Here is a 26,274-nt window from a genome sequence, read left to right as displayed (position 1 = left end):
AGAGGCTAGAAAATGCATTCTCTGTAACAGCTGCTTAACAAATATGGCCGAGATCAAAGAGTAAAGATCAACACTGAAATGACTTTACCTTCACTTCCACAGTCACTGGCCACAGGTGGCGATTTCAATGTAACTTCATTCTTCCACTGGCCCTATTTCAAGTGGTCCATGGCCACTTACGAGTGGCTAGCATGTTACTGAGCACAGGAAAGAACATTTCCATTACTGAAGAGAATTCTCCTGGACAGTGCTTCTAAGACTTTTATAAAATAAAGCTACCAAGTAAGCATTTCATTATTTATGGCTAGGACAGATGTTATTTTTGACATTCCAAAAAAAACACTTAATTCAATAAAATGTTTCAAGTATTTATTTGGGAACTTCTCAGTGCAGGTCTAACTTCTCCAAGTTAAACCCAGCAGAAAATCAAAGAAAAGTGAGTCTTGAATCTTGACCCTGAAGAATTTCTGGAAGCCAGTATGCAAAGCACTGGTCAGTATGTAGCAAAAAATTCAGCACGAATACGCACAAATAAGAAAATTTACACAGGTTCATAGTCATTAATTCAACTTGGGGGATGGTGCAAAATAAAAACCATGAAAATATTTAAGTTAAAAGTGATTTCTGAGACACTCTCTTAGGACAGATAGGATTTTTTTACTTATTTATTTTTATTGGAAAGTCAGATATACAGAGAGGAAGATCTTCCATCTGATGGTTCACTCCCCAAGTGATCACAATGGCTAGAGCTGAGCCAATCCGGAGCCAGGAGTCAGGAGCTCTTCTGGGTCTCCCACGTGGGTGCAGAGTCCCAAGGCTTTGGGCTGTCCTCAACTGCTTTCCCAGGCCACAGGCAAGGAGCTGGATGGGAAACAGGGCCACTGGGATTAGAACCAGAGCCCATATGGGATCCTGGAGCGTGCAAGGCGAGGATTTTAACTACTATGCTATCGCACCAGGCCCAACACAGATAGGATTTTAACAGATAAGTCATTCTAGATTCAAAACGTATGGGAATCAGGAAAAGCTGAAGAATGTTCAAGAATGACAAATGTTCTCAATGATAAAGGTACAAAAGAGGATCACTTTAACCAGAGACTATCAAGCACCTTGAGACTGAAAGCACTGATGAGATTTCTTGTGTAGGTCTTAGGGTAGAAGACACCCTCCTTGCGCTCTGCTGACAGCGTCTTCTTTTAGGTTTCCAACATTGAGAATCTCATCTCAGCAACAGATAGTACGCTACATCAGACATAAACTATTTCTCTCCATAATCAGGTGATACCCTGGTATTTCTTATCACAGTTGGCATACATGCGAAAAACACTAATGTAAACACCAATCTCCTCAGCAAAATACATAGAAAGGCAGTTTTTAGCTTTGCAGTGAAGACGTCAGCATGGAGGCTTGTATTCCGCATTGGAGAGCCCAAGTTCAATATCAAGCTCTGGCTCTAAATTCCAGCCTCCGGCAAGGCAGATATCAGGATGGCTCAAGTAACTCACAGGGTAGACTCTAGATTGAGTTTCCAGCCCCTGACCACAGCTAGGGCTCACCGTGGGAGCATAGCAGGATTGAACCAGCATATGGGAGCTAGCATACATTCTTTCTGTTCATCTAAGTTTCTCTGCATTTCTAATTTAAAAATTAATAATAAACTGCCAATTCTAATAATAACTTAGGTCACATAGTTACTGAACTCTCAAGCAACTTAAATCCCAGACCTGCCACCCAAACACATATTAGGGTATTTTGGCATTGGTCAGTATTTTCATTTCCCCAGCAACAGTATCTTTCAGGTTCCAAATCACTCCCCATAACAAAATTTTGAATGAAAGAATGAAGATATGGAGTAAGACCAATTTACTGCTGTAACCTTGCCAGAGTAAAAATAGTGAAAGTTTATAAAGCCTACAATGTAGCACATGATCACAAACTGGTGAAAAATACCAATCTTTAGGGTGAGCATTTGGCCCAGCTGTTAAAGTGCTAGTTAGGATGCCCATGTTCAACACCGCATGCCTCTGCTTGCAGCTCACAGGTCCTGAGAGCCAGGTGACAGCTTCAGGGTCTGGGCTCCTGCCACCCACATGGCACACCTGATTTGGATTATCAGCTCCTCACACAGGCAGAGCCCAGGCCTGACTGCTGCAAACATTTTGGGAGTGAACAGTGGATAAGAACAGAGACAATCTATGTGCCTTCCCATCTGTCTGTCTGTCTGTCTCTCTCTCTCTCTCTCTCTCTCTCTCTCTCTGTCTCCCTCTCCCTCTCAATTCCTCCCCCCTTCCCTCTCCCTGCCTTTCAAATAAATACATACATTTTAAAAACATTAACTTGATATTGTGGCAAAATAGTGTCCCCACTAAGAATGGAAATGGAGAGGAAAGAATAAAAGTTTTTTTTTACTCTACTTTCAAGAGGATGGACCAGACACAGTGCAATCCCGGGGACTGGGACCCAGTACAACCTTCTTTTGACCAATTAGCTTTAAAAGATTGTATTTTCACAGTAAATTCAGCAGCAGCTCAAATAGTCACATATGGACAGCAGGTAGAGCTGACACAAGCAGGCAAGCAAGCATCCTTTATTTTCCTCAGCCTACTTGTACAAATCCATGCCATATCCTCCCTGTGCTGATGATGGTATAATTGCCAATGATCTTAACATCACCTAATTATACAGTAATGGTTTGAGCTTCAGAAGTTCCCAAGAGAGTGGTCAAGACACATTCAGCCTCGTACACTGAAAACATACTAGATTTGCATCCAACAGAAGCTGCCAGGATCCACACGGCCCTCGCCATTTCCACTGCCATTCTCCTTTAGCTGAAATGGATCTGACTGCCTTTGTGAATTGTTCGGGCAACAGCGTCATTACTGGCATTCACATTACTCACAAGAAAGCCAGATTTCCAAACGCCAGCAGAGCAAATCCAAATGGGGCATAAAAGTGTGCTTAGAATCACTCACAAAATCCATAAATGAATTAACACAGCCACACAAAACTTCCCAGTGGGATGGTCAGATTGAGCAAGAATATCTCGCACTTGGTTGACTCTTCAGGCACAAAACTCAGTTACCCTTTGTCTTTTGGAATCAATTTCCTTTTTTTTTTTCTAAATAAAAATCCTCCTTTAATATCATGTTTAGGGTAAGGATTTCAATCTGTTAGATATTTCCTAAATGTGGATAAGACTTTTGTTCATGTAAAAAATGTTTTTCAATATTGGAGAGTGGGTGATAGCTTAGGCTGTTTTGTAATGCTCTCAAAAGTGAACTCGGTCAGTTACTTAGCTCTCTAACTCTTAACTTTCCCACCTACACCACAGTAGCAAAAATCAAACCCTTTTTTGGGGGGGATTGGTGGGGAAAATGACTCTTATGGACAGAATAAAGTACCCATAAATTAACTGTTTATCTAGTGAACACCAACACTCCCTTCAAGTATCACAGATCGCCCAAGGGTCACTCATTCAAATGCATGGTACCCTGGAACTTTGTAATGTATTTCTCCACCGAATTATAGTGTTTTTTTTTTTTCACTTTGCTATCACTAATCTCTAGTCACCTTGTCCCTCTTCAGTCTCAGGGGAAAGAAAAAGTTTTTAAATCTGTGGACAACGCCAAAGAAAACAAGTAAACCAATGGACCATTTTAACTTCTCAAATATTTTATCTCCTCTAATAATCACAGAAAATTTTGTCTTACTTCCTTTTTGCCAGATAACTTCCACAGGATTACATTTGTTAGATATCCTTCCAAATATCTTACAGATTGTATTCCATCCTCTTAAACACAAACCTAACAGTACTGTACCCGCCACCAATGTTTAACAGTTAATACTGGCTATGACATGTACCTGCTGGTGTGTTCTGCCTTTAAGTTCAGTAAACTAACATCTGATGCTTCAAATGCTGTCTTTGCCTGTGAAAGCAACTCATTCATGGTTGATCAGTCAAGTTATTTTCAGACTGTTACGAAGCTATTCCATTCTTTTCTCATTTTCTTTATGATGGAGAAATAATAAAATCTGAAAAGCCATGTACCAAAGGGCATGGGGGAAACTGACACCATAGTCTTTGATCTGGCAATCCAATTTCTGACCATTTTATTAAAACATAAAAGCACTGGCCTATGAGAGGGGATATAGTAACACTTTGGCTATGTCCAGCAAGAGGATAGTGCAAATGCCCATCACTATGGATGTATCTCAGTGACGCATGGTATTTGGCATTATAGAAAGACTTGTACTCTTATGGATGACCCATGTAGATATCTACCATGCATTGTTAACAGACACTGTTACCATAACTTGCTGTTGTGATACTGTAAGTTATGCCATCTCTTACAGTGCCAGTATCACATATCCGAGAACTAATTTGAACCCAAGCTGTTCCACATCCAATCAAGCTCCTGGTTAACACACCTGGGAAAACAGCAGCAGGTGGTGAAAAAATTTTGGGCCAGTGCAACCCACAGGGAAGACTCACACAGAGTTCCAGATTCTTCTGCTTTGGCCTGGAAAAGCCCAAGCCACTGAGGCCATTTGGGAGTGAACCAGTGGATAGAAGAAGACTTTCTTTAAAAATGAGGAAAAAACATATCAACTGCACAAGAATCAGATCAGAAGAAAGAGAACTGTTCCATGCTATGATAATCGTAGCAACAGAAGCTGGCACGTGTAGGAATCCCCACTGAATGCTAACCCAGTGACTCCCCAAGTCTGACAGGGAGAGGGCACACAGCACAGCACTTGGCTTACCTCATTCCACCAGTCAGCAGCCTTTCACCACCAAGAGAACCCTGATTTTCTCTCCAGTTGGTCCAACTTGAAATTGATCAAGAGAGAACAGCAGGACAGTTCAGAGGTCATCACAATTCCACAGCTGCTCAAACTACCCCAACCCTATTATACAGCTCCGGAAAGAACAAATAGGGGAGTGAGGAAATGCCATCTTCAAACTGTTTCCAACTGTCCCAACTTGTCCCCAACCGTCCCCATGTGTCTACTGGAATAAGAACACAGTCACAGTAGAAAATACGAGACGCATAAGCACAAGAACGATTTTCGGTATCACATTTCATATTTCTCCTCTGTGGAACTGAAGTATAAAATGAATTAGGATAACAATGGATTTGAACCAGAAACCCAAACAGGCCCAAGACCTCTAAGTACGAGTGAACACAAAGACAGAAACCACATGCAATGCTCAGCTTGTATTCTGAATGCAACTAAAGGACCATAAGAACATGGATTTCTAGCCCTTGTGGCCTAGATATTTTTGGTTTTGCTTGCTTTTCAAGGCAAAAGAAAAAAAAAAAAAAGGTGACTCTCAAGACTTGGAATCCCTGGTTTTCCTCCTTAGAGGTGCCATAACTTCAACAGAGAGATGAAGAAGTTTGGCAGATTCTATAAACTTCACTCATCATTATGGGAACCAAAAGCTTCATCTCTAAAAGTGTCAGACCTTCCTTATCGTGCATCTGTTATCTGATAACAACAACAAAAAGGCACAGTTCAGTGCTAAAACAGTAACAGTACAATTTCTTTTTCAACACCTTCATCCCTTATCAACCTGTCATTCTACCCTACCTACCCCATGAGAAAGACAAACAGAAGTGGCAAAAAGTGGCATGTCTCTAAGGCTGACATGGAGCAGCCCAAAGATGAGAACAAGAGCCAGAGGGCAAGTCAGCACCATGGCATAGTAGACTAAGCTTCTGCCTGTACTGCCAGCGTCTCATTTGGCACAAGTTTGTGTCTCAGCTGCTCTATTTCAGATCCAGCTCCTTTTTTATGGCCTGGAAAGGCAGAAAAGATGGTCCAAGTCCTTAGGTTACTGCACTTACATGGAAGACTCAGAAGAAGCTCCTGGCTTTGGCAGGACAAGCACTGGCACAATGGCTGAGTGGCTATTCCTCACCTTGCATGCGCCAGGATCCCATATGGATGCCAGTTTGTGTCCTGTCTCAATTTCCATTTAGCTCCCTGCTTATGGGCTGGGAAAGCAGTGGAGGACAACTCAGAGCCTAGGGACTCTACACCCACATAGGAGACACAGAAAAAAGCTCCTGGCTCCTGGCTTCAGATTGGTTTGGCACCAGCCACTGTAGCCACTTGGGTAGTGAACCAGTAGACAGAAGACCTTTCTCTCTAAATCTCCTTCTCTCTATAAATCTGACTTTGCAATAAAAAAATAAATAAATAAATCTTAACAAAACCCCACATAAATAAATAAATCTTTGAAAACAACACATAAATTTTTTTAAAAAGACATAAATAATCTAAATAAAGTTTTCAAATTCTAAATCATGAACAAATTTGTCAGCTGCATCACTCTGCACTATTCCATGCTATTACTTACTACCCATTACTATCATTTCTTACATGCTCTGTATAGGCGATTTCCAGAAAATGGCAAACTGGCCCCATCTACCTTTCCAGGGGCCATGAGGCAACAGGTAGAAACACATTTAATTATCCCCAACTGAGTGGAGTGCTACTTTTTATGATCAGAAGGAAAAGACAATGACAGATTCATATCACCGTATCTTATTTCCTCTTCCCATACTCTCAAACTCTAGTCCAAATACAACATGAAACAAAAACATTACAGTTTCTTACACCATCATTTTTTCAGGAGGCTCTTAGTCATTCCTACAAGATTTTCATTGACAGTGACTAGGATGCATAATTCCAGCACAGTAAACGAAATGGTTTCTAATCCCCTCCAAGGAATCCCTTCATACAAAATGCACCCCTCCCTATAGATAACAGGTAACTATTTCTGATGTACAATGACATCACTTTTCCTCTCACTGCTTCATCGTGGGTGTGTAACATGCAACTCAGCCTTAAACAATGACTTTCCCCCAACTGCATCACATCCAGCAGCACCAGAATTCCTTACCAGGGCCGACACTCAGCCAACATGTGGTGTTCACTCCACCGTCTCCTCTCAACCTCCCTGGAAACGCACTCTCCCCACATTCCCATTTTCCTCCTTTCTGTTTATAACCTTACTTAATGTTCAAGTTCACAATGAAAATGATTTTTCCCATTCTTCATTAAAGGCTCTGAGAAGCCCTGCAGCGAAGTGCATTTCATTAATATCTTTATCTCTGCCTTCTGTGACCGCACTCCTTACACACAAAGCCCATTCACAGCCTGCTCAACTCTCACTGCAGCACAGACTTGGGGCAACGCGAGCTCCCTGCCTGGCCACTGCCATGCCAAGACTCAAAACAGGAGCAGCCAGACAGGGCCACGGCATTTATATATGGATGATTTCTTCCTGTGCAGACCATTTCTGCTCCCAGACGCTAGTGCCAGGAAATGAGTAAAATTATGTAAATCTCTAGGTGGTGAACAGTTAAACTGGCCGTAAAAGTCTCCCAAAGTCTGAAATTAATTCCTGTTGTAAATGTCCCTACCACAAAAAGACATACATCACACCTGTGAGTTACAGAGAGATAAATTCATGATTAGTTGTGATAAACGAGAGCAGTGAAGGTTTTCTTGATGAATAACGCTCTGTCTCGATCAAATTCCAGGACCATAAACATGAATTCTTCACAGTATTTATGACTCGTATTCTACAGACAAAAATCTAAAACCGATTAATACATTTCTAATTATTACATTTCCTGGCCTCTGAGTGCATAAATCTATTCAGTTCTAAGAACTCAAGAAAACATTAAATACTCATCTGAACTTGCATTTTAAGCATTCTCTATTCCATGGACACATCTTTGAACACTGAAAATTTGTGTTTTGCACGTTTTAGACTATAGCTGTATTTAGTTTACTAAAACAAAATACCTAAATTTCAAGCAATTAGTATCAAAGAATACTTTGCATACAAAGTGAAACAAATTTTGTGAAAGGTAAATCTCATTGGAACTATCTTGAGATACATTATTCAAATGAGAGTGTATGCATTTTTAGTTGTCTACATGGGGAAAATTAGGAGAATTTATCTTCTACAGGAAAATCAAGGTATGTTTAAATGAGCCAAAAGCAAATGGAGTGTGGGTACATGAAGCAGCTTTCTTGCCACTAAAAGTTATTTACTAAAACAAATGCACTCTACCAATTCTTCCATTTCCAAAGCAATCTGGTTCAATCATCCATGGCCATTTTGTAACATGCGATTTTAATTAAAAACATTTTAATACAAGAATGATGTTGGGCCCGGCGCGGTGGCGCAAGTGGTTAAAGGTCCTCGCCTTGCACGCCCGGGATCCCATATGGGCGCCGGTTCTAATCCCGGCAGCCCCGCTTCCCTTCCAGCTCCCTGCTTGTGGCCTGGGAAGGCAGTCGAGGACGGCCCAAAGCTTTGGGAACCTGCACCCGCGTGGGAGACCTGGAAGAGGCTCCTGGCTTCGGATCGGCATAGCATCGGCCCGTTGCGCTCACTTGGGGAGTGAATCATCGGATGGAAGATCTTCCTCTCTGTCTCTCCTCTCTGTATATCCGCCTTTCCAATGAAAAAATAATAAAAATAAATCTTTAAAAAAAAAAAAAAAAAAAAAAGAATGATGTTGACACATTTGTGATAGCCACACATTTTCATTCTTATTATAATGCATTTTTCATTTTCACCACAGAATCTTGAAATCCCAGTTCTACTCCTTTTATAGTTACATGGAGATCTGCAAAATGTGGGATACATTAGAGGTGTTAGACTGGAAATCTAAAGGAACTTCAAAGAACAATCACAACTACTAAAAGTTTCCTGTCCACAGCAGTGATGGGCAAACTCTGGAAATGTCTGCAGGACTGAGCAGAAATCCAGGGCAGGAAAGGGTGCTAAAACAACCCCAGCACTTGTTTGAGCAGAGATGAGCTCTGTGGGACCTTCACCATCAACAAGCTTCAGGAGCAGAGCTCTCAGGTGCCGGAGTAGAGAACAGGAGTGATACACACGTACAAACACTAAGTGGCTATGTCAAAGCATCTAAAACGAGCCCAACACAATAGCCTAGCAGTCAAAGTCCTTGCCTTGAACGTGCTGGGATCCCATACGTGCGCTGGTTCTAATCCCAGCAGCCCTGCTTCCAGCCAGCTCCCTGCTTGTGGCCTGGGAAAGCAGTAGAGGACGGCCCAAAGCTTTGGGAACCTACACCCTCGTGAGAGTCCTAGAAGAAGCTCCTGGCTCCTGGCTTTGAACTGGCTCAGCTCCCCAACGGCTGGAGCTGAATCACTGGATGGAAGATCTTCTCTGTCTCTCCTCCTCTGTATATCCACCTTTCCGATAAAAACCAATAAATCTTTTTAAAAAAGCATCCATAAGGTGTCATTCTAGTTTGTAGGAGTATTTCTGGAAGCACCTAGAAAAGGAATGATCCTACATATTTCAAGCTTTTTGTAGACCTATAAGAAAAATATGAAAATAACCACAGAGGAACATGGCATGCTTAACCCATAAAGTCAGGGGCTGTCATTGACAATAACATCGTATTATTTCTTTTAAAATTCATTTCTTTTTATTGCAAAGTCAGATACACAGAGAGGAGGAGAGAGAGAGGAAGAATAACATCCTATTTTCAAAGACTCTGAGCTAGCTGAGGGCGGAGAACTGAAAACACCATCTTGATACCGACACAGGAACAAGAGGGCATGGGGCAGATCAGCACATAGGGATCACCTGCTTTGTGGAACGGTAAGGGCATCAGAACACGTGGAAACAAACGCACATGCCTTCACACCCTGTCACTAGGTACCTGCTGTTTAACCTCAGCGTAGAGGTAGAGAATATTCTAGGAGGAGCCCGTGGGCATCACAGCAGCACTCACATGACCTCACTCCTTATTAAGGTGTTGACACGTGAAACACCTGCACTGCAAGGGCTGTCAATCACCATCCACAGCTTGCTATTTCCCTACCAATGCCTTTATTAAAAAAGAAAATCACTTAACAAACAGGACTCAGCTCTTAAGTGACTTGTCAAAGCTTACAAACCGGAAAAATGAAAATTTTCTCACAGCCTTGAAGTTCATTTTTCAAGATATCTCTGGTGGTTAGCAATACTGAGGAGGACATTATTTCACAAAGAGTTTTTTACATTAAACAGTTGACACATGGAACACCCACAGGGGACCACAGAAAGAAAGAGACAAGCAAGGGGCAAACATTAAGGGCGGCTTCTAATTCTTGCATCCTTTTATCCCATCTTGGAGTTCCAGGGTTCAAGGCTTGGCTCTATTCCAAAACTCCAGAGCCTTGGAAGGAAGATAGGAGGGAATGGATCAAATTCCTTGGGTCTCTGTCGCCCACCTGGGAGGCCTGGATGGAGTCCCTAGCTCCGGCTTCAGCCTTGACCAGCCTTCATTATGACAGGCACTAAATTACCGCACTTTCCCTATCAATGTCTCTGCTCACACCTGTAGGTTGCTGTCTCTCTCCCTCTCTCCATGCCTTACAAATAAAACACATTTAAAAAAAAATTTTTTTAATTATTTAAACATTAACATTTACTAAAAAAAGAGTAATCTCACAATGTCTTTGATGTAGCATAGCCATCATTCGTACTATACAAAGCAAAAGAGGTAGGTGCCACACCATGACCAGAGTGAAATTCATTCCATTTTTTTTTTAAGTTCAGGCCATTTCCTCTGTTATTATTTTACAAGTAAAGACACAGAGAGACAGACAGACATTTGTTGTTTTAAATGCCCTCCATAGCCAAAGCTTGGGAGGCCGAAGCCAGAAGCAGAGAATTTAATCCAGGTTCCCCATCTTGGTCACAGGACACTAGGTACTCGGGTTATGAACTGCTGTTTCCCAGGGTACACATTATCAGGAAGTGTAACTATAAGCATAGCCCAATTCCAACATGGCATATGGGCATCCCAAGTGGAGTCTTAAAAAAAAAAAAAAAACAGATTTATTTTTATTGGAAAGGTAGATTTATGGAGAATGGAGAGACAGAATGATTCTCTCTCCGGTGGTTCACGCCCCAAATTGCCATAAAAGCCACAACTGAGTCGATCCAAAGCCAGAAACCAGGAGCCTCTTTTGGTTCTCCCAGGTGAGTGTAGGGTCGCAAGGCCTTGGGCCTTCCTCTACGGCTTTCCCAGGCCATAAGCAAGGTGCTGTATCAAGAAGTGAAGCCACTGAAACAAGAGCCAGGGCCCATACGGGGTCCCAGCACTGTAGCCAATTGATTTACCAGTTGAGTCACTGTACCCGCTGGCACCCAAGTGGAGTCTTAAATGCTGTACCGAAAGTCCAGCCCCATTTCGTTAGGACTTTAGGCATATGATGATGGAATGGTCAGCTTGCCAAATTTTCGACTTCTATTCTTCAGTCCCCAAAGAGCGTTAAACACCATGGTACAAATTGGATTCTCCGATACCTTAGGCATCCTGCAAATATCACCTTGCACAATAAAAACAGTCACACAACTGAGGATCACAGCATCACAGTAACCAGGGCTGTTCTGTGCCACGTAAGACACTGAGGCGCATCCTGGACCTCAGCCCCCTACATGGAGTTTGCTTACACAATTAGCACCACCTGTGACAACCAACGAACACCCCTAGACTTGTCAAATACCCTCTCCTGGGGCAAATCAGTCCACAGTTGACAAGGATTTCGTTACCAGAAAGGAAAATGTATCTCTAGCAAGAATACTGTGCCAGAAGTTGCCAAAAGGAAACTCCCAACAGGGTGACTTTGGATCCATCATTTCGCTTGCTTGGTTCAGCTGTCTCCCATCTTCTCTCTGCCTACAATGCTTACTCCACAAACATGTATTTTCAGCCTCTCATTATATTTGCTCAAGTAAAACCTTATCAGAGGTGTCTTTCAAAACTAAAAGAACATTTCCCACACCATCAACATCTTTGGCACTGGTATGCTGAAACTACGCAATATTTTGAGTTTGCTTCACTGTCCATCTCCGTATCAGTAAGGGGGAAAAAAAACTGCATACAAGAGCATATTGTTAGTTATTTAAAAGCACATAAAGTTCTTACCGCTCTTACGTTGTTATGCGGAGCTAATTCCCGAAATCAAGTTCTTTTATGGTGAGCCGAAGACATCAGACACAAAGAGGTACTTCAGGAGATTTATTCCAGCGGGGCAGGAACTGGGCGTTGGTGGCGAGCCAGAAAGAGGGACGGCGCCTGAGGGGCCTTTATGTTATTCAGGTGAGTCCATCAGGTGTTGGGGCGGGGATTGGGAGGGATTGAGGGCAAGCCCCCAGGGGATTGGTGCATGAGACTGTCACAGATGATTGCCTAAGGATGATTGGTTATTGGTCTGGGTTGAGGGAGGGGCCGAGAGAGACCGTGGTTAGGATTCACAGGTGAAATGCTGGGTTACATCTAATTGGTGGATGGGGGACAGGTGTGTAATTTCGTGAGCTGTGAGGAGGAGGAAATGGTGCCGGGTTCAGGGTGGGATGTTGGAATCACTCCTTACACATATCATAATGTTGGGAAAATAGAACTAAAAGATTATTTTAATGTAAAAAATATTGAAATCTGTGCATTTTCCCCCTTTATTTGTTTTCCATGAACATTCTGTAAGCTTCTCAAATGTTTTATCCTTTACTGCAGTCCGATGTTTGGAAGTCAGTTCCCTACCTAGCCTATATTTGATATTCTTTCAGCAAAAGGCTCAACAAGTGAAGACAGAAAAGAGAGTGCAGCCAGGCCCTTTCCATCTCTCTGTTCCTGGCCCTCCGAAATTAGGGAGGCACAAGGCAAGGTTTTTGGAAAGCTCTTTAAATCAACAGCTGCACCAAATACCTCCCGTTTAGAAGAACATCCTCAAGCAGCAGATCTGTCCCATGTCGCAGCATCAGTGACTGGGAGGGCAGGGCCAGGACACACATGGCAGTACCCAACACAGGACTCCATGAGGTTACCTCTCCCAACTTCTCCCCTTTGGCAAAGAGGACCCATCTCAGGGGTTGGTGTGAACATGTCAGAGACAGAGCGCAAACAGCCCTGGGCCTGGGACAGAGTTAATGCTCACTACATACAACTTGCTGGTTCCTCTTAACGTCTACATTCAGCACAGTCCCACTGAACTTCCTGCACGAATGGAAATATTCTGTACCTGAACAGTACAAAAGGAAAGCCATAGCCACCCACAGTGACTGCAAACTTAAAACGTGGCACAAGTGAGACTGAGAAATCAAATTTTAAATTCAATTTAATTTCTTTTAATTAAATAGCCTCATTTGATTAGTGGCTGCAGAAATAAACAACACTGCTATTAATACATTAAAGGACTCTAAACTCAGGGAGATTTATTCTATTCTGCCCAACAGTATCAGGCTTCTGAAATAAACGCTCTTGCAAATGCAAACAAACTTCTGTCCTATAAGTTCTTCCACTGTTAAGTGCCATGGTGTGGCTTAACCTTTAACATTTGGAAATATTGGGCCGGTGTGATAGCATAATAGTTAAAGTTATTGCCTTGCACACACCGGGATCCAATATGGGCATCGGTTCTAATCCTGGAGGCCCTGATTCCCATCCAGCTCCCTGCTTGTCACCTAGGAAAGCAGTTGAGGAAGGCCCAAAGCCTTGGGACCCTGCACCCATATGGGAGACCTGGAAGAGCTCCTGGCTTCAGATTGGCTCAATTCTAGCCATTGCTAGCCGCTTAGGGAGTGAACCATCAGACAGAAGATCTTCCTCTCTCTCTCTCCTCTCTGTAATCTGCCTTTCCAATAAAAAAGAAAAATACATCTTTTTAAAAAATTTGGAAATGTTGAAAAGAGCAGCATATGCCTACAATGCATTATGTATGTACCAACCAGCTAAATCCCAATTGGTGTATGTCAACCATACTAACTCTACTTTTTTTTTTCAGAGATTCTTCTAATCTTTAACATGTGATTTAAGTCTGACCAAAGAAATATAAAGGTTGAACAAGGGGGTGGGACGCTTTGATCGAAATCTCATTTGCTTCTGAACAAAGGCACACGACAGTTGTTTCCCCACCCCCTCACCTTTTCTCTTGATTTTAAACTCAGCATTTGACTTTTGGAATTCCTGAAGCCATATTATACCACATGGAAACTGAGTACCAAACTTACCCATTAATCAGGCAAAGGTAAACATGAAAAACAAATCTTAAAGATGGCAGGGCACAAAAACAAACCCAGAGGTATTCTGTGATATATGCAACAATAAACCACCCTTATTATTAAACCATCCAGTAAAGAGGTATTTATGAAAAACTGCAACGGATTTTTTTTTCAAAAACCTTTGTCATATCCAAGCACACTACTGGAAATTAGCTCCATGGAAATCGGTGGGGCGAATATGGAATCCTGATACTATGGCTATCCACAGTGGACTTAGATAACATAGTAAGACAAATCTGACTATTTCTTTCTGGCACAGCAGGTAAGCAGCCCGATGGGCCATAAGTATGGAAACTTGCTTTTCACACCCTAGTGGATGGTGACAGAAAGGGCGATCTGAACCCAAAAAGGATGTTAAAGAAAGGCTCATTAGGAGCTGGTGTCAGAATGTGAAAGCAACAGGACCTTCAGAAAGTGTCAAAATCACTCCCTAAGAGGCGAGCATGGACTATGCACTTCACAAAGGTGAGAAGAAAATACTCCCCATTATCACAGTAAGCCCTAGAAGCACAAACAAGCTAAAAATGGCTTTACTCGGCTCATCTCAGGGCGTACATGTCACACAGCCTACCAAAGGCTCCAATTTCATTTTTCCTGCTAAAATTCTCAACAACCAGTAAAGTCCAGCTGTACTAATGATATACATACCCCACTTAAGGGAAACACGTTCCTAATATTTCGTACCAGAGAGAAGGGGAGACCAGAAACAAATGGATTCTAGGAGGGAAAGATGCCAATAATATTTGGGGCAGAACTATTGAATGATGACCGTGGGAGCAGAAAGATTTCATGTATCTTCCAGAAAAAAACTTGTTTTCCTCAAGGGGAATATTCTTCAAACTGGAAGAAGAGGGATAACATAAATAGGAAATCTGGATCAAGTAGCTTCCCCAATCCAGGGAAGATCTCAGGATCAACAGAAAACATTAAGTGGTGGCAGACTACTATATCCTAAGACACCACCAAGTCAGATCATCAAATTCTGCAATTCTCAGATAAGCAGAGATGATGTTTAAAATATGTGACAAATCAAAAAAATCAGAGATCATAACCAATTATAATAGATGGTGACAACTGGGTGCACAGTTCATTCTAGGATAGTCAGGAGATCTCAAATTCAAGGAAGAGGGTTATGGGATCCTGCCTATGCCAAAGGCAGAATTCACGGAGCCTGGATCAGTGTATTTTAGGATATCTGAAAATCTAGTTCACTGTATCACAATCAGCACTTATAATGAACCTACACACTAAATACATCCTTTAATTTTTTTCAACCAATTCATGAATGCTATGTCCTTTCCAATTTTTCACCTCACAAACTTTCATTTTATGATCTACAATGAAAGGATTTTGAAGACAATAATTTCTCCTATAAAATATGACTTATTTTGCCATATTGAAATGCTAACTATATTATTGCTTAGAATCATTCTTTCAATCAGCCAACTTCAGAGCCAGGAGCTGTGGCATAACTGGTAAAGCTCCTACCTGCAATGCTGGCATCCCAATTGGGCATATGTTCCAGCTGCCCCAGTTGCTATCCAGCTCCCTCTTAATGTGCTTAGAGAGGCTGTGGAGGATGGCCTAACATTTGTATAGGAACTGTGGGAAAAGTTCTTGGCTCCTGGTTTCAGACCAGCCAGACCTGGCCCTTGTAACCACTGGGAAGAGAAGCAACAAACGGAAGATCCATCTCTTGCTCTCTCACTTGCTCTATCCTTTTCTCTCTCTCTCTCCCCCCTCCCTCCACTCTTTCTCTCTCTATAACTTTGCCTTTGAGAGGGTGTACATACATACATCTTGTTTTAAACTGTCCAACTTTTATAAAATATTAAATACTGCCTTAAAGATTTATTTTGCTTATTTAAAAAGCAAAGGGATAGAGGGATATGGAAATGGGGAACCAGAAGGATCTTTGTTCTCCTGGCTTATTCCCCAAATACCCGCAGTAGATAGGGTTGGACAAGACCAAAGACAGAAGCCTCAAACCCAGCGGCAGCCAAATTGGGTCATCTGCTGCTCTTTTCACAGGCACATTATCAGGAAGCAGGAACCAAGGCACAACCACAGGCACTGGAACCAGCAACCTGATATGGAATGCCAGCAGCAGCTGACCCCCGCTGTGCCACAATGCCTGCTCCTGACAAGTAATTTAATAGTAAATTTAACACACTAAGATAGAAAACTAAGATGGCATTCCAGACATGAAGGGTACCAAAAAATAATGAAACCCACAGGATCAGATAATATGATATACTCCTAGCTGAAGACTCTGGGGGCAAGTACTATCTCCTTATTGAAAAGAGAGACTAGCAAGTGACAGGGAGGCATTAAAAGACCTACTTGTACCAAAATGGGAATCTTTCCTGATTAAAAAGAACCCAAGAAGAAATGACTTTATTATGTAAAAATCAAACCCTTGCAGTATAGTAGTCATTTTTAACGCAAAACAAAATCACATTCCATCTTAACACTCAGGGAAATCATTGATATGGCGATATAATTAAAAATAAGGATTTCTCAAGTTACTACAAAACATTTCTCAATAAGGCAAAATTTTAAACTATGTACATACAGTGATAGGTTTTTAACACACTTATGGCCGGCCTTATTTACACAATAAAAATGGGGCTAAAGTAAATTAAACCTAATACAGGCAAGTTCTAATCATACAAAAGATCAACACAAAGAGACATTCACCTTAACACAGCTTATTTCAAAAGAATTATTTAAAAAAATACTATCACACAAGGACTAGCATTATAGCACAGTGGGGAAAACCAATTCCTGCAACCCTGGCACCCCATATGGGTGTCAGCTCAGATTCCAGTTGCTCCATTTCCAATCCAGCTCCCTGTTAATGGCAGTGGAAGACGCTCCATGTGTTTGGGTCTTTGCCACCCAAGCTGGAGACCAGACGAAGCTCCTAACTCCTGGCTTCAGTATGGTCCAGTGTTGGGCATTGTGGCCATCTAGAAAGTGAACCAGAAGATAGAAGATCTCTCTCACTCTCTGTCATGCCCTCTCTTTCCTTAGTGAGAATCATTTCCGGACCAGCTCACAAACCTCTAAAGATTAAAATGGCTACTTCACACTTGAACAATGCTGACCACACAACATCAGGTAAGATCAAGACTTTTGCTCAAATAGCAAGAATACTGGTAGCTGTGTGATCTGTGAGTAAATAACAGGAGAAAGTTCGATTTGAAGGCATAGATTCAGCACTTCTCTAAGCTATATAATGGAAGTCCTAAACATCCACAATCCAGGAAAGCAGTGTTCTTCCTTGCTAATTTATCTGCAGACGGAGGCATTGAGAGATAGAGAGGTAGCAAGGGAACAGCACCATCTACTGCTTCACACTCAACATCTGGAGTGGGACTGAGGCCAGAGTGGGGAGCTAGAAACTCAGTTAGAGTCTCCCACTTGAGTGACAAGGACATCTGAGCCAGACATGTCCCTCTAAGTCTACACTTGCCATATGGTGGAATAGGTTTCAAAGGCAGGAACTAAACCCAGGTACTCTGTGGTGGGACACGGGCATTCTACCCATGAGGCTAAAGGCATCTTCCATTAAAAAAAAAAAAAGATTAAAGATTTATTTATTTGAGTTAGAGAGAGAGGTAGATGCAAAGAAAAAGAGAGATCTTCTGTCCACTGTTTGACTCCAAGAAGGCCACCACAGTTAGGGCTGAACTAGGCAGAATACAGAATCCAGAAGCTTCATCTGGTCTCACACAAAGGTGGCTGGAGTTCTAGCATTTGTCTTTCCTTACGTTAATGTGGCTAACAAAACCAACACACTAGAGAAGTGGAAAAGACAAGCCGAGGGACAAAAAATTCATACAAACAGTAACTGTAACAACAGAAAGGCCGATGAAGTGTGCCTCCACATGTATTCTTTTTGTAGAAGAAGATCCCACACAACACAGCCTAACAATATCCAGCGGGAAAGATGAAACATTCCCATTTGCTATCATCACAAGCTGTGTTCTATGAACCAAATAAGTTATAATAAATGAATACATTTTGTAAGGTTAGAAAGGAAGACCTGTAGAGTTTAAATAAATCACAGACCACATGCAACTTATTGCTCTGATTATTAGGCATGCACTTTTACTGGGTGTATTTTTCTGTGGAACCTTTAAATTACTCATGTCCTTCCACCTACCCACACCCCCCCTCATCTTTCTCTCCGAGAAGCTAGCTTCAAAGGAGGTAACATCATGCTTTCAAATTTATAACCAGAAAAAAAAAAGTTTGACTTTGATCTATCACAGATATGAAAAATATATACTTATAGATAACTCTCTCTAGGCCTTATGTAGCCCCTCAAAATTTATAGATTAATGAATATTAGGATTTATGTGATGTCAAAGTAAATATTGACCTTATCTCCACCTGGGTCAATATTTACTGCTTGGCTCAATAAATCTTCATGTTCATTTTCAAACTAAATCAATATCAGTTCATTAGTCTCTGCATGGGGCATATCAGCATTTTATAAAATTTGAAATGCTAGTGAAAATGTTTCACCTACAAAAATGTAGATACAGCCAATTATGGAAACAAAAGGTTTTCCTTTCTGGATTCCTTTCAGGGTTTGGGAGGTTCTTTTTTCTTTCTTTCTTTTCCCCTCAAAATGGTCACAAACAAAACTGCCTGAACTTGAGAGAATGCAGTTACTTATTCTAAGTACACGGGCTGCTAACTGCTAGACCACATGCCCATCTCTGGCCATAATTAATACACTCTTTAGATTTTTATGCTACTTGAGTGGAACCCTTATCTGCAGTTAATTCTTGGATTTCCTTGTTCCTACCTAAATGTTTTTGGTCAACCAGTACCTTCAGGTAGGGAGCAAGTGAAGATCAAACTGTTGCTTCTTGTAGGTATTCTTCTTGTTTTATATTTGATCTGTGGTTACAAGGATAGATAGGGTGAGAAAAAACACATATGGTCATGCACTAATCAGGACTTTATGTATAAAAGAGAAAAATGTGTTGGCCATATGATGAAGACACTTGGAGGATGTTTTCAATGCTTGGCTGAGATTGTCTTTTTTTTTTTTAATTCTTCTGTTGGAAGGAAATTGTTCTCTCGGTTGAGGATATTTTATTTTCCTTTTCTCATTAAAAAAAAAAAAAACCATCTTGATCCTTCCCTTTGATTTAAGGGTTTTTGGCATCTTCTCTCTGGAGGTGATTTCATAAACATTTATAAATTTGTACACTTAGAGGATGAGTCCCAAGACCGACTCCTGCTCACTGGTGTGGCTTCAATAGACAAAAGGTTGTGGCTGTGAAAGAAACACCTCTACAGAAAAACATTCCCTTATAAGACCCCCATGGGAGACTTCTCAGGAGAGGCAAATAATAGAACAACATGAAGACAAAACCTTGAGGTTCCACATGCCTTCCATTCTTCCAATGACAAAAAGCAGACTTAGCAGGCATGTGTATTTTGATCGACTCTGTGAAGACATTCTTAAAATAGGCATGAAAATATAATTTTAGAAATTTAATTGTATCTTAAGTTCACCAGGGGAGCTTGTTACTTAAAGGGATCCAACAGTGAAACTTTTTGAAAATTACCCACTAATTTATCTGAATTTCATGGCAGGATCCCCCCTCAGCAAACTCCTGAGAACAGATTCTGGCATGCATTCATTTATCCATCTATCCATTTGCCCACTTAAAAAATATGCACTTAATATGAACAAAATGAGATGCTCTGGCACACAGCAGGAGAAATGGTGAATTATGAGATATAATCCTTGCCTTCAGGAGTCTACATTTAGCTAGAGAAATGAGACACACACCTACACAGACATTGATGTTACAAAACAAGATGTTTGTATGAACAGTGTAGTGGGGTAGCATATAATTAAAAACCAAATGGGTAACACCTACTGTCTTCCAAGGTTAAAACCAAAACTTAATCCATGTGCTTCAATACGTTACCTCTAACCCTCAATCCATCCCTCCAGATATTCTCCTAATCTCTGTTTTGCAGCTGAGTAAATCATTCAAGCCCCAAAGACAATTAGACAAGACTTGGAATATTCCCTAGCCAATGCAGAACTGCCTCTTAGGATAATTTTCTTTGACCTTCACTGAGTTCAATGCCAGATACTTTTAGCAGGCAATTTTGGTCACTGCATGTTTCAATTTTGGACTCCTCAACCAAAGAGAAATGTTTCCCCTCAGCCCTTAAACTGATTTATAGAAACTCTTTCTATATAGAAGGAGCATAAGTTGGAGATTATTTAAAATACAGAAAACCAAACAATTTAAAAGTAGGTAGAGGATCGAGGAACTGGCGGGACAGGAGGTGAGGGCATGGGGTTTGAGGAAGTAGCAGACCATGGCCTGTTTTCCTCCAAGTACTTGAGGCAGAGGAGAGAAAACAGACCACACTTTGGAAAAAAAAAAAAAAATGCTTGAAATTTCCACTTGAACTTGCTCCAGATTTGTTTCTCATTTCCCTTTCCGGCAAGGATGCCCTACCTAGCAAGTAAGATTTCTTTGTGTAATAATTACTGAAGTTCTGGGAAAGCTCCAAAATTCATGAGCTGTCATCACCTCAAGAAATGCAGAAAAATATCTACATATTTGTTGAGTAAAACTAACAGAAAAGAAATTGTTTTAATGTTTCCAGTGACATACTCTGAGGCTGCCGCATTTTTTCCCAGAGTAATTCTGCATGAAATACATAAAAGGTCATTCCTTTCTTTTCTGTAATATGTTAGCATAAGGAAAAAAATCTATAGTAAATGTTCAGAACGTTTCATATTATTAACAGTTATTACTAATCTTACAATATGTTCCGTGGGATACTTTTTCTATCCATAAATACCATGGTTCCCTTTTTACAGTACACTAAATGAAGACCCAGGCAGATAACCCAACTTCAGTTGCCCGTGATGGAAATCATCAGGTTCCTGGATAAACAGTTCTCTATGCTAATGTTGCAGGGGTCCCAACAGCATTGTTTGATTAGCATACAAAAGCAGAATTCTTAAATATTTCAAATACAGAATGTCTCCACGATTCAAGGCGATATAAAGTAAAAAATGAAAAACTCCTTAAATTCACAACTACTGTCATAATAGTATCTTATAAACACGCTAACAACAGCTCCTACACAAAACTCTGCACAGTGATTAGAATACAACACCATAAGCACTAACCAACAGCAGGAGGCAAGCAATTGCCACAGCAGTTAAGATGACTACCTCACAGGTCCCACTCCCAATTCTAGTTCCCTGATAAAAAACAGTAGACTCTGGCAGGCAACAGTGATGGCTCAAATCATTGGGTCACTGCCACTCACACAGATGTAGAGTTTCCAGCCTCAGCTTGGCCCAGCCATGACCATACAGACCATGAGCCAGCAGATATGATCACTCTCGCCCTGTCAACCTCATGTGTGTGTGTGTGTGTGTGTGTGTGTGTTTCTTCCTCTTAAGCAACAAAGTAAATTTTAAGTTTTCCCCAAAAAATAAGCATCATTTACCAAACTCTACACATACAAAAGCAACCTCAGAACCAGGACAAGAAAACCCAGAACACTCAACAGCAGCCCAATTCCCAAATCCACTGCTTGCCACTCACCCCTCCACTCCACCTCACTCATCTTCCACTCAAGTCCTTTCCAAAAGCAAAGTCAGAGAAACTACCTACTGCTACCTAGAAGACTTACTGAGGGTACTCCATCTGAAGGGAAAGACTAAGTCAAAATCAGCCTGTGCCATCAACTACATCTGCCTCTTTCTTCCTTACTTCCTTCTTCAGAACTATCAAGTGACTTCATCAGCTTTTCCAAGACCAGAGTTCCAGAGAAAAATGAATCAAAAAAAGCAATAACAGACTGTAGACTATGGACCCTCTCCAACTGCTGCTTTGGCTGTTGCACTCCTGCAAAGTAAGAATGATATGGCTAGAAAAGAAGAAGGGCATTTCCTGGTACATGATAATTACATGATTTATAATTTATACAAATTCCAGGGTCCATGAAAAAGACTCCAATGACATGGCCAGTGTATCTGGGATAGCCTATAGCTGCTTTTAAGCTAAGATGGCGGAGATGTGTTTATACAGTAACGACCATATGGTCTGATAATCCTCAGAAGTTCACTATCTAGATCTGGACAAGAAAAGTGTATCAACTCTGAAGCCTTTAGCCTTTCCAGTGACAGAGGAAACTTCCCAATCCAGGCATTGCACAATGCAGAAACAAAAAGGGAAGAACTCTTTGAGCCCATCAAATTTCCTTCATAATGGCCCCATCACAAAGTTGGTATTACTTAGGTCCTTTCCTGACACAGTAAAGGAAAAAGTTTTGGCCTCTCAAGCTTTCATGACCATTTGCAACTGGAGATACTGATGGGTCGTACCTTCCCATTTCCTGACTATCAGCATTATTATTCTAAATTGATGAACTGTAAATAGCAAGTCACTTTATGCCTCTTCCTGACTGATCTCAGAACCACAGAGTACAAAATGATAAATTTTTCTTTGAGTTTCTTGGCAAGAAGCTATATATATGTAATTCTGGCTTTCATTTCCCAATTTCCTTCATTTATCAGAAATAGTGACAAAAGGGCTCTAATTAGATAATTCTAATCACAAGGAACTGGAGGTGATTGAAGACTTCAGTGTTACTATCTGTTCACAACAAAACAAAACAGATAGGCAATTCTCCCAGTAGGGGCAGGAGATTTATCAATAGACAAAAGGATGCAAAAAGCCAATAGATAAGGTGTAATTAAAGATCAGACCTATAAATTTTACACTGACATAAATTTAACAGGATTTGCAGGTGGAAATTCAGAATTTAAACCAGGCCATTATTATGAAAAGGATACCTTCAGGTTTATATGCAACAACATTACCTAATGCATAGATTTATTACCAAGACAAATATGCTGTGCCTCCAAGCCCTTTCAAAACAGAGAATTGGAATGATTCAGTGGCAACACAATTTCTTAAGCAGCCTATCTTCCTCAAGCATTCCTCCTTAATTAGCTATGATCCATTGTCCAAATATTCCTACACATCAAAATCTCTAACATATTTGAGGGTAAGGAAGTGTAATGCAGAAAGGTCCGTGTATTGCTGCACATCTTCATTGTTTCCCCTTTACATATATATTTACATATATGATTACATATATTATATATGTGCATATATATATTTTTATGAATATATGCATATATTATATGTATATGTGCATATATAACATATATTTATAAATATATAATATATATATAATATTTTCAATGTAAAATTCAACACAGTTGCAATAATATTCTCCCCAACTGCCTGGCCTCAAAGGCTGAAAGTAAAAACAAAAATGAAAGAAGTGAAGAATACAGAAGAGCAGAAGGCTAAGAAAATTTTCCAAACAAGATCTGATTTGGAGAGAAAGTTGTATTTCTCAGCTTACAACATAAAGCAGCATTTTGATATCAATGCTGTATAATACTTACTAGATACTTCAGCAGCTCAACACTAGTCCTATGTCAGTTCTATGGAATCTTTGCCATGAAACAAACAGAAAGGAAAAGGCTGCATCTTTCAAAAAGTTACAAGTTTGTTACAACAACTCATCAACAAGGAAAGTTTGTAAACAAACACAATTTGACAAGGGGGAAAAAAAAACATGTCCAGAAAATAGTAGGGAAAGATAAATGAAGGCATTTTTACCTTCAGGAAAAACAGCCTTGAATATTTCAGACTTTAGTTTAACTACAAAAGGTTTGAACAAATAGAACTCAGGCAAGGAAAGTGCTTACGGGTTACTTTTAATTGGATGCTGTGCAATCCCAACCAGAACAGCCCCACTTACCAGAGTAGGCCCAGTATGGGTCTCCGGAAGCCTTGCGCCTGCGGATTTGCACGGAGCTGCCCTGTCTGTTCTCATGCAGGGTCCCAACGTAGCCCTCAGTCAATGCTGGAAGACAAAAAGACCAGAGATGAGTCAAAGTCATTACCCTACTGCACATAGAAAGGGTAGCTTTGTAGAAGCACAAAGCACAAAGCTGGAGGGTGACTGAACAGAACCTCATTTCAAGAACTACAGGATACTCCAGAAATGGTCATGGCTACCATAGCTACTACTGATCTCAGTAACAACTTACAGTAAGACTTGACTTTGAGCCATAAAAGCTATACATTAAATATCTCACATGAATTATTTTAATTGATCTGCAACACACCAACAGGCCCTAGATACAATACCCCTATAATAAACTCTGAAGCTTGGAGAAATGAATTTAGTTTTAATGTAACCAAGGTCAGACAAGTGTCAGAACCAGGGGGCTTGGATTCCAGCTACCTGGATAAGCATCTGTCCTGGGCGTATAGGCCTCTGGCTTCAGAGTGTAGGTCATTCTTTCTCCTTTCAGACTCAATAAAGGTTCCAAGGCACACAGGTAAACATACAGAAGATCAGAAAAACAACCACTGAACCTCCACATTCAAACAAGGGCCTCTTCCACCCAATGTAACATAGTCTGAGGCCTTGGACATTTCCCCAAGTGAGACCCAGGCTTCCACAAAGCTCCAGGAGGCAAACAATCCGCATATGAAATGAGAGCTCATCCAAAACCAATGATGCTCAGTAAACAAACTGCTTAATGATAAACTCCTGAAAACTTAAAATGAAACCAGTGCAAGTGAAAGTAAAATTACTCTCCCATTACGAAGAGGTTTGCCTGTTAGAATGTAAAAAGTCCTCTCCCTCCATCCTCTCTGTAAATGCAAATTTTTTGTGTGCGCTCATAACCTGAATATGCCGGCGCATAAGACAAATATCATGGGTACCCAGAATCTAAAGATGGAATCATACTCAAACAATGCACCCTAGCTAAATATGTTAATACTTAAACGCCAAAACATAATCAACTATGCTTCCAAAAAGCAATGAAAATCATAAAAAGACCCGAATACACAACTGATGGCAACCAAAATGGAAAAAGGAAAGTATACTAACTTTCCTATTCCAAACAAACAATGGGATGATAATAATAATAATTGCACATCACATTAGGTTTGTTGACAATGTGGTAGTTATGCAGAAAATCTAGGAACCATGTCAAGTACTTGGGCTTTTACTTCAGTTGCTAAGACTAGATTTAAGATACGTAATGTTTGAACAAAGATATTCTCTACACAGATTTGCCCTATAAAGAAATGGGAAATTTGTAAATACCAAACACATATCTAAAAATTAAACCTAGTAGCACTTAGGTCTGCTTTATACAACCTGAATGACAAAGTTAAACTCTAAGTTACTATCCAACTTTAAAGTACAACGAAAGCTCAAGTATCAGTCAGTCAATCCATTCTACAGTTTTTTGATGAGCCACTCAGAACTTCAGGAATTTGACTTTCAGGGATGCCAAGTAAAATTTCCCATCTCCTAGGATCCTAATCTATTTTCCTTCCATTAAAGCACATTAAATAACTAATTTTGTAAAGCCTGTTTATTTTCTGTGCATGTAGGAGAACCTATTATGTATCTGTTTACTGTGCTGCAAATAATTGCTCCCAAATAAATCCTCGCTCTTTCTGGAAAGACAATGAGTACAATAGTGTCTTGACCACGTGTGTAATAAATGTGGTTTCAATTAAATATGTGAGTGAGCCTCATTTCGCCTGTCTGTACAGCCAAAAATATCCCCAAGGAATGCTTATGAGGACAACACAAATTACTCTGAGCAGAATCCTAAATTCACCACTGGGTATATGCCTGACAACATTGAACGGATTTGTGGCAGAGCCTCCATTCTTGCCATCATCATAACCCCCTGCACCTGGTCATGAGTCATGGCCAACTAATTCCATCTCACCACTTCCCCAGTTCTAAGGGTTGGCCCTTTTTGGCTTCAGCCAGTAGACCTGCATATACTATCACTATGGCAGAGTGGGGTACACAGGCAATAAAGATATCTAATCAGCTAGTTAGAGTCCCCTTTTTACTCCTGAAGATAGCTAAGGATCAAGTAACCCACCAACAGAGAAGTTCAAAAATGGAAGCAAGCAAAAAATGTAGGCCAATTTCTCTTGGCAAAAAGAAGCTCTGGGCAAAACCAATTTGAATATAGCCTTGCCAAATTCTTTTTGGTTACACCAATCCATTACTAGTTAAATCTC

At 40.7% G+C, this 26,274-nt stretch overlaps 1 protein-coding gene across 2 annotated transcripts in view; it reads right to left on the bottom strand.

Moving 5' to 3' along the window:
• PTPRG (protein tyrosine phosphatase receptor type G) overlaps window positions 1-26,274 on the bottom strand; it is a 678,048-nt gene that overhangs the window by 465,486 nt on the left and 186,288 nt on the right. For both annotated transcript variants that reach the window (XM_040994746.1, XM_040994747.1), the window contains exon 2: window positions 23,966-24,070. In XM_040994746.1, coding sequence (XP_040850680.1) covers window positions 23,966-24,070 — 105 coding nt within the window. The remainder of the gene's footprint in view (window positions 1-23,965; window positions 24,071-26,274) is intronic.

This window comes from Ochotona curzoniae, unplaced genomic scaffold (assembly GCF_017591425.1).
Source record: "Ochotona curzoniae isolate NIBS_2020 unplaced genomic scaffold, NIBS_Ocur_1.0 contig_908, whole genome shotgun sequence".
Lineage (NCBI taxonomy): Eukaryota > Metazoa > Chordata > Mammalia > Lagomorpha > Ochotonidae > Ochotona > Ochotona curzoniae.
This window is presented reverse-complemented; position numbering and strand designations above follow the sequence as displayed.